The sequence below is a fragment of the Bos javanicus genome, chromosome 19, assembly GCF_032452875.1.
Source record: "Bos javanicus breed banteng chromosome 19, ARS-OSU_banteng_1.0, whole genome shotgun sequence".
Taxonomy (NCBI): domain Eukaryota; kingdom Metazoa; phylum Chordata; class Mammalia; order Artiodactyla; family Bovidae; genus Bos; species Bos javanicus.
This window is the reverse complement of record NC_083886.1, coordinates 46,518,836-46,531,922: the sequence shown is the minus strand read 5'-3', so window position 1 is coordinate 46,531,922 and position 13,087 is coordinate 46,518,836. Positions and strand designations below refer to the sequence as shown.

The 13,087-nt window shown below is 43.6% G+C and overlaps 1 protein-coding gene across 5 annotated transcripts in view; it reads left to right on the top strand.

Moving 5' to 3' along the window:
• Positions 1-13,087, top strand: part of PLEKHM1 (pleckstrin homology and RUN domain containing M1) — a 54,612-nt gene that overhangs the window by 21,696 nt on the left and 19,829 nt on the right. For all 5 annotated transcript variants that reach the window (XM_061392174.1, XM_061392176.1, XM_061392173.1 and 2 more), the window contains one exon: positions 12,659-12,923. In XM_061392174.1, coding sequence (XP_061248158.1) covers positions 12,659-12,923 — 265 coding nt within the window. The remainder of the gene's footprint in view (positions 1-12,658; positions 12,924-13,087) is intronic.

Sequence of the window (13,087 nt, the reverse complement as noted above, 5' to 3'; positions counted from 1 at the left end):
GCAGGGATTCTCTAGTTTTGGCTCATGGGCTTACTTGCTCCACAGCATGTGGGATCTTAGTTCCCCAACCAGGGATCAAACCCGAGTTCCCTACATTGCAAGGCAGATTTTTTTTTTTTTTTTTTGCCACTGTGTCTTTTTTTTTTTTTTTTGAACTTTTTTTTGGTATTGGGGTATAGCTGATTAACAATGTTGTGATAGTTTCAGGTGAACAGCAGAGGGGTTCAGCCATACATATACATGTATCCATTCTCCCCCTAACTCCCCTCCCATACAGGCTGCCACATAACATTGAGTAGAGTTCCATGTGCTATATGTAGGTCCTTGTTGGTTATCCATTTTAAATATAGCATCCCAAACTCCCTCTCTCTCCCCTTCCTCTTGGCAACCATAAGTGTGTTTATTGATCACATTAAAATGAAAGCATTTTAAATATGTATTTTAAATAAAATATAAAATTAAAGTTTTAATTAACTTTAATTAAAATTAAAGTTATTAAAATTAACTTCACCTTTTTTTTTTAAACTTTCTTTAATGTGGGTCCTAGAGCATCTAAGATGACCTATGTGACTTGCATTGTGTTTCTGTGGGACGACACTGTTCTAGAATAAGCTATTCCAGTGTGTTGATGACCCGAAGAAGCCAGCCCTGGGACTGTCCTGGAAACAGCCCTGAGGGTAGAGGCTGGAACTGGGGGGCCCAGCGAAGCAGTAGTCAAACTGTGAACTCGAGTTCTTATGCCATTTCACATTTGTTCTTGGGTCATGAAAATCAGTAGGAACTGGAGTGCACAAACCCCAGAGCTCATCCCAGCTGTGTCTGGGGCTCATGTTGGGCATACAGTCTTACTCTTTCAGCTCCATCCACAAACGTCCCTCCTTTGGCCTGTAGTTTCCAGATTCTGTAACTCAGGATGGGCCAGGGCCATGAAATAGACTACAGTAGGCACCCCCACCCCCTCTTTTAACAGCTTTATAGTGATATAATTCACATACCATACTATTCACCTAATTAAGTGTATAATTCAAGTTTTTTTTATTCACAGTTGTACAACCATCACCACAGTCTAAGTTTAAATATTTCCATCTTCCATGAAAGAATCCCCCTACCCATTAGCAATGACTCCTGTCCTTTCCTCCCACTCTCCTGCCTCTCCTCACCTTGCTCAACCCCAAGCAACCACTAATCTACTCTGTCTATGGATTTGCCTGTTCTGGACATGTTACATATATAGAACCATATAATCACATTTGTGATTGGCTTAGTTTCAATTAGCAAAATGTTTTTAAAGTTCATCCATGTTGTGGCATGTATTAGCACTTTGTCTTTTTTTTTTAATATCCCATTGTAAATTCCGTCATATGGATGTATCACATTTTATTTATCCATTCATGAGTTAATAAACATTGGCATTTTTCCTACTTTTTGACTGTTGTGAATAATGCTACTATGAACATTCATGTATAATTTTTTGCTCGGACATATATTTTTAACTTTTTTGGGTGCATAGCTTAAAGTACAATTTTGGGATCATATTGCATCTCTATATTTAATCTTTTGAGAAACTGCCAAACTATTTTCCAAAAGCAGTTGTCTTATTTTATATTTCAACCAGCAGTGTATTTCTCTACATCATCACCAACAGTTCTTACTGTTTTATTTTTTTTATTATACAAGTGGTATCTCATTATGGTTTTGATTTACATTTGCCTGATGACTAATGATGTTGAGCATCTTTTCATGTGCTCATTATCATTTGTGTTTTTCTTTGAAGAAATGCCTATTCAAAACATTTGCTCATTCTTGGGAATTCCCTGGTGGTCCAGTGGTTAAGACTCTGTGCTTCTAATGCTGGGGGCACAGGTTCAGCCCCTGGTCAGGGAACTAAGATTTCCATATGCCACATGCCATGGCCAAAAAAGATTGCCTAGACTTAAATAGGGCTATGTAATAAATTACAGTTTTTTTCTGTATTCTAGATGCTAGACCTTTCCTAGATAAATGATTTGCAGATTTTTCTCCCATTCTGTGCATTATCTTTTCACTTTCTTGATGGTATCATTTAAAGCATAAACGTTTTGAATTTTGATATAGTCTCTTTTTTGTTGCTTGTACTTTCGGTTTCATCTCTAAGTACTCCTTTTCTAATCCAGGGTCATGGAAAGTTACTCCCATGTGTTCTAAATGTTATGGTTTCATCTCTTACTTTTAAATCTATGATCCACTTAAGAGTTAATTTTTGTATTTGGTAAAAGAATGGTGCCTGACTTCATTTTTTTACGTGTGCTTATACAGTTATACGAGCACCATTTGTTGGAAAGACTTTTCCCACATTTTTATTTATTTATTGGCTGTGCTGGGTCTTCACTGTGGCTCAAGAGCTTCTCTGGTTGTAGCACATGAGCATGGTTGCCCAGCGGCATGTGGGATCTTGGTGCCCCAACCAGGGCTCAAACGCACATCCCTTGCATTAGGAGGCAGATTCTTTACCACTGGGCCACCAGGGAGGTCCCTGGTGAGATGACTATTTGCCCGTTGAATTGTCCCACTTTCCCCTTTAAACATTTTTTTGAGGAATGATGTATTTAAAGCACCCAGATCCTCAATGTACACCTCAGTGGATACTTACATATCACATACACTCTGTAACCACCATCCAGATTGAGATATAGAACATTTCCAGCCACCAGAAGTTTCGCTTCTGCCCTCTTCCACTCACTGCCACCCCCACTCCAAAGGAAACCACAGTTCTGACTTGTATCCCATAAAGTCTTTCCTGTTGTTGAACTTTAGAATCATATAGTATATGCTCTTTTAGTTCTTTCACTGAACGTTATATATGTGAGCCTCATCTACAGCCTGAGATTCTTTTCCATTGTTCTGTAGTACGCCACCATAAGAATACAGATTCTTTACCACTGGTGCCACCTGGGAAGCCCATAGAATATATCACAATGTCCCGTAGAGTCAATTCCTGTAATGTATTCACTGTCCCGTAATAGACGTTTGAGTTATTTTCAGGTTTGGGCTATTTTGAAGAAAGGAGATATGAGCATTCCTATACTTGCCTTTCAGTGAACCCATGTATTCGTTTCTGCTGCTGCTGCTGCTGCTGCTAAGTAGCTTCAGTCGTGTCCGACTCTGTGCGACCCCATAGACAGCAGCCCACCAGGCTCCCCCCGTCCCTGGGATTCTCCAGGCAAGAATACTGGAGTGGGTTGCCATTTCCTTCTCCAGTGCATGAAAGTGAAAAGTGAAAGTGAATTCGCTCAGTCATGCCTGACTCTTAGCGACCCCATGGACTGCAGCCTACCAGGCTCCTCCGTCCATGGGATTTTCCAAGCAAGAGTACTGGAGTGGGGTGCCATTGCTTTCTCCATTTGTTTCTGGGTGTGCATCTAAGAATGGAATTGCTAGGTCACTGGGTAGCCATGTGGTGAGCTCTAGACAGGGAAGCCTGGCGTGCTGCAGTCCATGGGGTCGCAAAGAGTCGGATGTGACTGAGAGACTGAACTGAACTGGACTGAACTGAGATACTGCCAGTTTTCAAAGGGCTTGTACTAACTTATACTCACATTAGCAATGTGAGCATTTTCATTGTCCTTCGTCATAGTCAGTGGTATTGGCAATCTTTTACATTCTGGCTACTCTGGTAGGTGTATAGTGGGGTCTTGTGTGGTTTTAATTTGCATTTCCCTGATGACTAATGATACTGATGCCTTTTCATCTGCTTTTTGGAAGCATTCTTTAAAGTCATTGTCCCATTCTTGAATTGAGTTGTGTTTTCCGTATTTATTTGTAGCAGCTCTTTATATACTATGGATGTGTCTTTTATTGGAGAAAAAAATACATATATATATAATAGCAAATATGTTCATATAATCTATGGCTGGCCTTTCAGTTCAGTTCAGTTCAGTTGCTCAGTCGTATCCGACTCTTTGCAACCTCTCAATGGTATTATCTTTTTAGTATTAATTATTTAGCTATGCTGGGCTTTGACTGTGGCACCTCATCCTCTGCTGCCCCCTTCTCCTTTTGCCTTTATTCTTGCCCAGCATCAGGATCTTTTCCAATGAGTTGGCTTTTCACATCAGGTGGTCAAAGTACTGAAGCTTCAGTTTCAGCAGCAGTCCTTCCAATGAATGTTCAGGGCTGAATTCCTTTAGGATTGACTGGTTTGATTTCCGCGCAGTCCAAGGAAGTCTCAAGAATCTTCTCCAGCACCACTATTTGAAAGCATCAGTTCTTTGGCAGTCAGCCTTCTTTATGGTCCAGCTCTCACATCCATACATAACTACTGGAAAAACAGTAGCTTTGACTATACAGACCTTTGTCGGCAAAGTGATGTCTGTGTTTTTTAATATGCTGTCTAGGTTTGTCATAGCTTTCCTGCCAAGGAGCAAACGTCTTTTAATTTCATGGCTGCAGTCGCTGTCCAAAGTGATTTTGGAGCCCAAGAAAATAAAATCTGTCACTGCTTCCACTTTTTGCCCTTCTATTTGCCATGAAGTGATGGGACTCGGTGCCACGATCTTAGTTTTTTGAATGCTGAATTTCAAGCCAGCTTTTTTACTCTCCTCTTTCACCCTCTTCAAGAGGCTCTTTAGTTCCTCTTCACTTTCTTCCACTAGAGTGGTATTGTCTGCATATCTAAGGTTGTTGATATTTTCTCCTAGCAATCTTGATTCCAATTTGTGATTCATCCAGTCCAGCATTTCACATGACGTACTCTAAGTTAAATAAGCAGGGTGACAATATACAGCCTTGACGTACTCCTTTCCCAATTTTGAACCAGTCAGTTGTATATCCTGTTCTAACTGTTGCTTCCTGACCTGCATACAAGTTTCTTGGGAGGCAGGTAAGGTGGTCTCATACTCCAGTCTCTTTAAGAATTTTCCACAGTTTGCTGTGATCCACACATTCAAAAGCTTTAGCATAGTCGGTAAAGCAGAAGTAGATGTTTTTCGATCCAATAAGTGTTGGCAATTTGCTCTCTGGTTCCTCTGCCTCTTTGAAACCCAGCTTGTACATCTGGAAGTTCTCGGTTCATGTAGCTACATTGAAAGATTTTGAACATAACCTTGCTAGCATGTGAAATAAGCCCAGTTACATGGTACGGCAGCGTACAGCATCACAAAATCCACATCTGAGTCCTTCCCTGTTTCCTCACCCCACCTTTGTTATTTTACATTGAAAACATTTGGATAGTCAAGATTTATTCCCTCATCTTTTTGGGTTTTGGGGGGGACCATGCTATGCCTGTGACTTGTGGGATCTTAATTCCTCAACTAGGGACTAAACCCTGGGCCCTCAGCAGTGAAAAGCACCAAGTCCCAACCACTGGACCACCAGGGAATTCCCACCGTATCTTTTTAAAAAATATATGTTTATTTATTTTTGTACTGTGTTGGGTCTTAGTTACTGCATCAGGTCTTAGTTTCAGCATGTGGGATCTTTCGTTGTGGCACGTGGAATCTAGTTCCCTGACCGAGGATCAAACCCAGGTCCCCTGCTTAGCGGGTGCAGAGGCTTAGCCACTGGACCACTAGGGAAGTAGCCCCCTCATCTTTTATAACTCTGTGCCAGGCACAAAGAATGACCATTCCAAACAGCTTTGTAGGTGCTAGGATGGAGGTAAGCGTAAAATGCCACAGGAGCGCAGAAGGGATCTCAGACCTACCTGGGGGTGGGTTGGAGGGGGTGTAGGCTGAGGATGAGTAAGGACAGCTTCCAGGAGGAGGTGATGAATGACCTCTGAGCTGAGTCTTAAGGAAAAGTGGTCTCTCCCATAAGGGTTTCCCAGGTTGTGTGCGCCAAGCTCCAGGAATTTCCCTGGATGGCCACGGGATTGCTCCTGCAGCCCAATTTCCTTAGGGAGTTCCCCTGGGTGTTGATGACTTAGACAGGCTTTGTTCAGGATCCTGAGTTGTGAGTGGTCCCTGGCAGTCACCCTGATTGACACATTGTCCTGTCACTGGCAGAAGGAAGCACCTGCTGGTTCTGAGGGTTTTGGAAGAAGCTTTGGAAGCCAAGTTCTGTGAGCCTCCCTGCCACCAAGCTCCTGACTCAGAACTCACCACTCTTGGCTTAAGGAACTTGACAGCATCTGAATGGACGAAGCTGTTCAAACCAATCCTTCTGACGTTCTGGGCAGCTCCAGCCCTGCTCCCCTTCCCTGTCTGTGGGAGTGGGGAGGGCAGTCTTAATTTAGGGGTTGGAAATAGCAACATCAGAGTGAGGTTTTTGCCACTTAACACAACAGCTGGGCTGGTTGCAGCCCTTGGGTGACTCACTTCCTCTGTGTAGACAGCCACTGAGGGCATCCAGCCAGCTTCCCTGCCTCTGCTCTCCCATGACGCTTAGGCACAAAAAGACAGGGAGCACTTGAAATAGTGAAGAAAAAGAGCCAGAATTCATTCCCACGAGCCTCCTGACCCCCACCGCACTTCCGTCAGCCCAGTGAGCAACATCAGATTCAGGGAGATAGCAGAGAAGGAAGGGGCATGGCCTGGCTGCCTGGAGCCTTGGGGACCTGCTCAGAAATGGGAAGTAAATGCAGAGGAGCTAGTGATATCTCTGGGTCTTGTCTGCCCATGCCTCCTCCATCTCAAACCCTACAAGCAGTGCTGAAAAATTCAACATCCCTTTAACAAATGGTGCTGGGACAACTGGTTATCCACGTGCATAAAGGTGGATCCTTTCCTCACACCATATACAAAAATTAACTCAAAACTGATCACAGATCTAGGCATAAAAGCTAAAACTGTAAACCTCTTTGCAGAAAACATAGGAGTAAATCTTTGTAACCTTGGCTTAGGCAATCATTTTTTTTTTAATGTTTATGTATTTATGTATTTGGCTGCATCGAGTCCTAGCCACAGCACAGGGAACCCTTTCATTGCCACGTGCAGGCTGTTCACTGCGGCATGGGGGCTCTCTAGTTGCGGCATGCTGCCGTAGTTGCCCCGTGGCACATGAGATCTTAGTTCCCTGACCAAGGGTTGAACCCGCGTCACCTGCATTGGAAGGTGGATTCTTAACCACTGGTCCACCAGGGAAGGCCCTGGCAGTGGGTTCTTAAGTGTGATACCAAAAGCATAGAGACAAAAGAAAAAACACATAAATTGGACTTCATCGAAATTTAAAAATTTTCTGCCTTAAAGAAAGTGAAAGTGAAGTCGCTCAGTCATGTCTCTTTTCGACCCCATGGACTGTAGCCTACCAGGCTCCTCTGTCCATGGGATTCTCCAGGGAAGAATACTGGAGTGGGTTGCCTTTCTCTTCTCCAGGGGATCTTCCTGACCCAGGGATTGAACCCGGGTCTCCCACATTGCAGGCAGACGCTTTAACCTCTGAGTTGCCAGGGAAGCCTTAAAGGGCACTATCAAAAAAGTTAAAAGGTAACTCACAGAACTGGAGAAATTATTTGCAGATCATGTATCTGATATGGGCCTAGTACCCCGAACTTAGAAAGAAACCTTGCAACTTGTATTTACTTCCTAGGGCTTCTTGTGAGAATTAAATGAATTAATATATATCAAGCTTTTAGTCCAGTTCCTGGCTCCAAGCTTTAGCTTTCATCATCCTCCTCATCATTATTTTTTAAATAGACTTTTTAAAATATCTTAAAATTTTTTTTTCAACTTTATTGAGTATAATTTACAAAGTTGTAAGATATTTATAGTATTTTTGTGATGATTTGATATATGATTGATTATTCTGTGAATGGAGAAGGCAATGGCACCCCACTCCAGTACTCTTGCCTGGAAAATCCAAGGACAGAGGAGCCTGGTAGGCTGCAGTCCATGGGGTCGCTAAGAGTCAGGCACAACTGAGCCACTTCACTTTCACTTTCATGCATTGGAGAAGGAAATGGCAACCCACTCCAGTGTTCTTGCCTGGAGAATCCCAGGGACGGGGAGCCTGGTGGGCTGCCCGTCTATGGGGTCGCACAGAGTCGGACACGACTGAATCGACTTAGCAGCAGCAGCTTCTGTAACAAAGGACTATACACTGGATGGCCTGCAAACACAGAAATGTATTATAGTGGTCACCCCTGATCCACAGGGATATGTGCTAAGATCCCCAGTGGATGCCTGAAACTGGATAGTACCAAACCCTACATATACTATATTTTTTCCCATACACACATACCAATGATAAAGTTTCATTTATAAATTCGGCACAGTAAGGGCCATCCCTAGTGCTCCAGTGCTTAGGATTTCACCTTCCAACACAGCGGGTGCAGGTTCAATCCCTGGTTGGGAGGCTAAGGTCCCACATGCCTGGTGACCAAAAAATCAAAACAGAAAACAGAAGCAATATTGTAACAAACTCAATAAAAACTCTGAAAACGGTCCACATCAAAAAATCTATTAAAAAAATTAGGCACAGTAAAAGATTAACAATAATAAAATAGAGCAGGTATAACAGTGTTCTGTAACAAAAGTTATGTGAATGTGACCTCTCAGCCCCCCGAATATCTTACTGTACCAATGTAATGCCTTTTCCATCTTAACTTTAAGCACTTATTCACGTGCTGTGGGTATAGCTTCTGTAGTTTGAGGTGCAGCAACAAAGCTGGCACAAATTTATTTTTCCTTCTTCATAATCTCACAGATAGAAGACCCTTTCTTACCGTACATCTTAACAACTTTTGAATATCCTTTATTTCTTTCCTTATTTAGTCAAGAACTTTTACTGTGTTACTTAAAGAAGGCACTTTACGGCTTCTCTGGCAGATCCGAATTGCCAGCATCACTCATCTTGTGCTTTGGGGCCCTTATTAAGTAAATCAGGGTTCCACGAACACAAGCAGTGCGATACCACAGTGGACGATCTGATAACCAAGAGGGCTACTAATGAAGTGACTGATAGTGGGACAAAGGGGTGATTCACATCCCAGGCAGGATGGAGAAGGACGATGAGAGGTTTCATCACACTACTCAGAAGGGTCACAGTGCAAAACTTGTGAATGGTTTATTTCTGGAATTTGCCACTTAATGGCAAATTAAGTTGGCTGTGGGTAACTGAAACCATAGATAAGGGGCAACTGGTGTATCTGATGGTTCTGGAGGCCAGAAGTGCACGGTCCAGATGCTGGCAGGGTTGGTTCCTTCAGGAGATTCTGAGGAAGAATCTGTTCCACGCCTTTCTCTCAGCCTGTAGTGTCGCCAGCAGCCCTGGGCACTCCCCGGCTTGTAGACACATCACTGCAGGCCCTGCCCCTGTCACCACACGGGGCTCTCCCTCTGGATCTCTGGCTTGGCTCGGTGTTCTCTGCGTGTTCTCTTTTCTCCTCTTATAAGTAGATCGGTCACATTGGGTGAAGGGCCCACTGTACCCCAGTATGACCTCATCTTAACACATTTGCAACAACTCTACTTTCCAGATAAGGTCACATTCTAAGGTACTGGGGGGTAGGATTCCAGCATATCTTTTGCAGGGTTGTCGGGGGGACACACACAGTTCAACCCATAACACGACAAAAGAACAAATAAACCAATTTGAAAATCGGCAAAGGATTTGAATAGACCTTTCTCCAGAGAAAATATACAAATGACCAATAAGCATATGAAAACATGCCCAGTGTTTTTAGACATCAGAGAAATGCAAATAAAAAGCATAAGTGTGCACTGCATATTATAGCCATACACTCATCTGACTATAATCAAAAATACAGATAATAATGATGGAGAGGATGTGGAAAAATTGGAACCCTCATACATTGCTGGTGGGAAGGTCAAATGGTACAGCCACTTAGGAAAACAGCTTGGAAATTCCTCAAATGTTAGACGTAGTTATCATCAGTTGAGTTCAGTTGCTTAGTTGTGTCCAGCTGTTTGTGACCCCATGGACTGCAGCATGCCAGGCTTCCCTGTCCATCACCAACTCCCAGAGTGTGCTCAAACTCATGTCCATTGAGTCTGTGATGCCATCCAACCATCCCATCCTCTGTCATCCCCTTCTCCTCCCGCCTTCAATCTTTCCTAGCATCAGGGTCTTTTCTAATGAGTCAGTTCTTCACATCAGATGGCCAAAGTATTGGAGCTTCAGCATCAATCCTTCCAATGAATATTCAGGATTGATTTCCTTCAGGGTTGACTGGTTGGATCTCCTTGCAGTCCAAGGGACTCTCAAGAGTCTCCTCCAACACCACAGTTCAAAAGCATTAATTCTTCGGCACTCAGCTTTCTTGCTTTCTTTATGGTCCAACTCTCACATCCATACACGGCTACTGGAAAAACCATAGCTTTGACTAGACGGACCTTTGTTGGCAAAGTAATGTCTCTGCTTTTTAATATGCTATCTAGGTTGGTCATAGCTTTTCTTTCAAGGAGCAAGCGTTTTTTTTATTTCATGGCTGCAGTCATCATCTGCAGTGATTTTGCAGCCCAAGAAAATAAAATCTCTCACTGTTTCCACTGTTTCCCCATCTATTTGCTAGAAAGTGATGGGACCAGGTGCCATGATCTTCATTTTTTGAATGCTGAGTTTTAAGTCAGCATTTTCACTGTCTTTCACTTTCAAAAAGAGGCTCTTTTAGTTCCTCTTAGCTTTCTGCCATAAGGGTGGTGTCATCTGCATATCTGAGGTTATTGATATTTCTCCCAGCAATCCTGATTCCAGTTTGTGCTTCATCCAGCCCAGCGTTTCTCATGATGTACTTTGCATATAAGTTAAATAAGCAGGGTGACAATATACAGCCTTGACGTACTCCTTTCCCGATTTGGAACCAGTCTGTTGTTCCATGTCCGGTTCTAACTGTTGCTTCTTGACCTGTATACAGGTTTCTCAGGAGGCAGGTAAGATGGTCTGGTATTCCCGTGTCTTGAAGAATTTTTCACAGTTTGTTGTGATGCACACAGTCAAAGGCTTAGCATAATCAATGAAGCAGATGTTTTTCTGGAATTCTTTTGCTTTTTCTATGATCCAACAGATGTTGGCAATTTGATCTCTGGTTCCTCTGCCTTTTCTAAATCCAGCTTGAACACCTGGAAGTTCTCAGTTCACGTACTGTTGGAGCCTGGCTTGGAAAATTTTGAGCATTACTTTACTAGTGTGTGAGATGAGTGCAGTTGTGCGGTAGTTTGAGCATTCTTTGGCATTGCCTTTCTTTGGGGTTGGAATGAAAACTGACCTTTTCCAGTCCTGTGGCCACTGCTGAGTTTTCCAAATTTGCCGGCATATTGAGTGCAGCACTTTCACACATCATCTTTTAGGATTTGAACTAACTCAGCTGGAATTCCATCACCTCCACTAGCTTTGTTTGTAGTGATGCTTCCTAAGGCCCAGTTGACTTCGTATTCCAGGATGTCTGGCTGTAGGTGAGTGATCACACCATCGTGGTCATCTGGGTCATTGAGATCTTTTTTGTTATTATATTATCCATCAATTCCACTCCTAGGTGTGTACCAAGAGAATAGAAAACATGCATCCACAGAAAAACTTATACATCAAGGTTCTCTGCAGCATTATTCATAATTGCCAAAAAGCAGAAAACTACTCATATGTCCATCCTCTGAGGAGTGGATATATAAAACATGATAAATCCATAATTGGAATATCAATTGGTAATAAAAAGGAATGAAGTAATGATACATGCCAGGACATGGATAAACCTTGAAAACATCATGCTAAGGGAAAGAAACCAGTTTCAAAAGACCACATGTTGTTAAATTTCGTTTATACATATTCAAAATGGGCAAACCCAAGGAAACAGAGGGGGTTTCCCAGGTGGTGCAGGGGTAAAGAATCTGTCTGCAATGCAGAGACACAAGAAAGGCGAGTTTGATCCCTGGGTTAGGAAGATTCCCTGGAGGAGGAAATGGCAAGCCACTGCAGTATTCTTGCCTGGAGAATCCCATGGACAGAGGAGCCTGGCAGGCTACAGTCCATGGGGTCACAAAGAGTTGGACACAACCGAGTCCTCACACATGGAAACAGAAAGTAGATTACTGACTGCCTAGAACTGGAGTGGTTGAGGGTAAACAGGGAGTGGCTGCTGATGGGGCTTCCTTATGGAACAATGAAAATGTTCTAAACATAGATTGTGCTGATGGTTGCACAACTCCATGAATATGCTGCTGCTGCTGCTGCTGCTGCTGCTGCTGCTAAGTCACTTCAATCGTGTCCGACTCTGTGCGACCCCATAGATGGCAGCCCACCAGGCTCCCCTGTCCCTGGGATTCTCCAGGCAAGAACACTGGAGTGGGTTGCCATTTCCTTCTCCAATGCATGAAAGTGAAAAGTGAAAGTGAAGTCGCTCAGTTGTGTCCAACTCCTAGCGACCTCATGGACTGCAGCCCACCAGGGCCCTCCGTCCATGGGATTTTCCAGGCAAGAGAACTGGAGTGGGGTGCCATTGCCTTCTCCGATGAATATGCTAAAACTACCGAATTACACACTTTTTTTTTTTTTTTGTCACATCATGCTAGATCTTAGTTCCCCAATCAGGGATGGAACCCACTCCCCCTGCAGTGGAAGGGCAGGGTCGTAACCACTGGACTTCCAGGGAAGTCCCTGAATTATACACTTTAAATGGTTTAATCTTATGGTGTGAATCATGTCTCAATAAAGGTGTTTTTAAAAACAAACGAACCAAAAAAAAAAAAAACAACAACAACAAACGAACCTGCCTTTCCTTCTTTCCCAATAGAAAAGCAAGAGCTGGATCTCAGAAGATGACTTCTACCGGCCTCCCCGGGAACAGCCCAGACAGAGTCCTTCTGATGCCGCCACAGCTTCTCCCAGAGAGATTCCTGAGTCAAGGCCTGGCCTCCTCGTGCAAGAACCAAGACGAAGCTGCTCCATGGAGGCCTTAGACAAAGCTTGCGCACCTTCCCCAGGAAGCGGGAGAAGCAGGGCTGCCCTGCCGCCGCCGGAACACAGGAACTTCAGGGTGGTGCATCGACGGCAGATGGGTAGGCAGCTCTGCGGGCTTCCGGTGCCGCACTGCGCATGAGCAGTGCCTTTCGGAGAGCAGTTCTTTTGCGTTACTGATTGGGTGGTATCTTCTCCCAAGAAAAACCTCATCCCAAAATTAATAAGGAGCACCCATGCAGAGTAATTCAGGAAGGCATTTCGG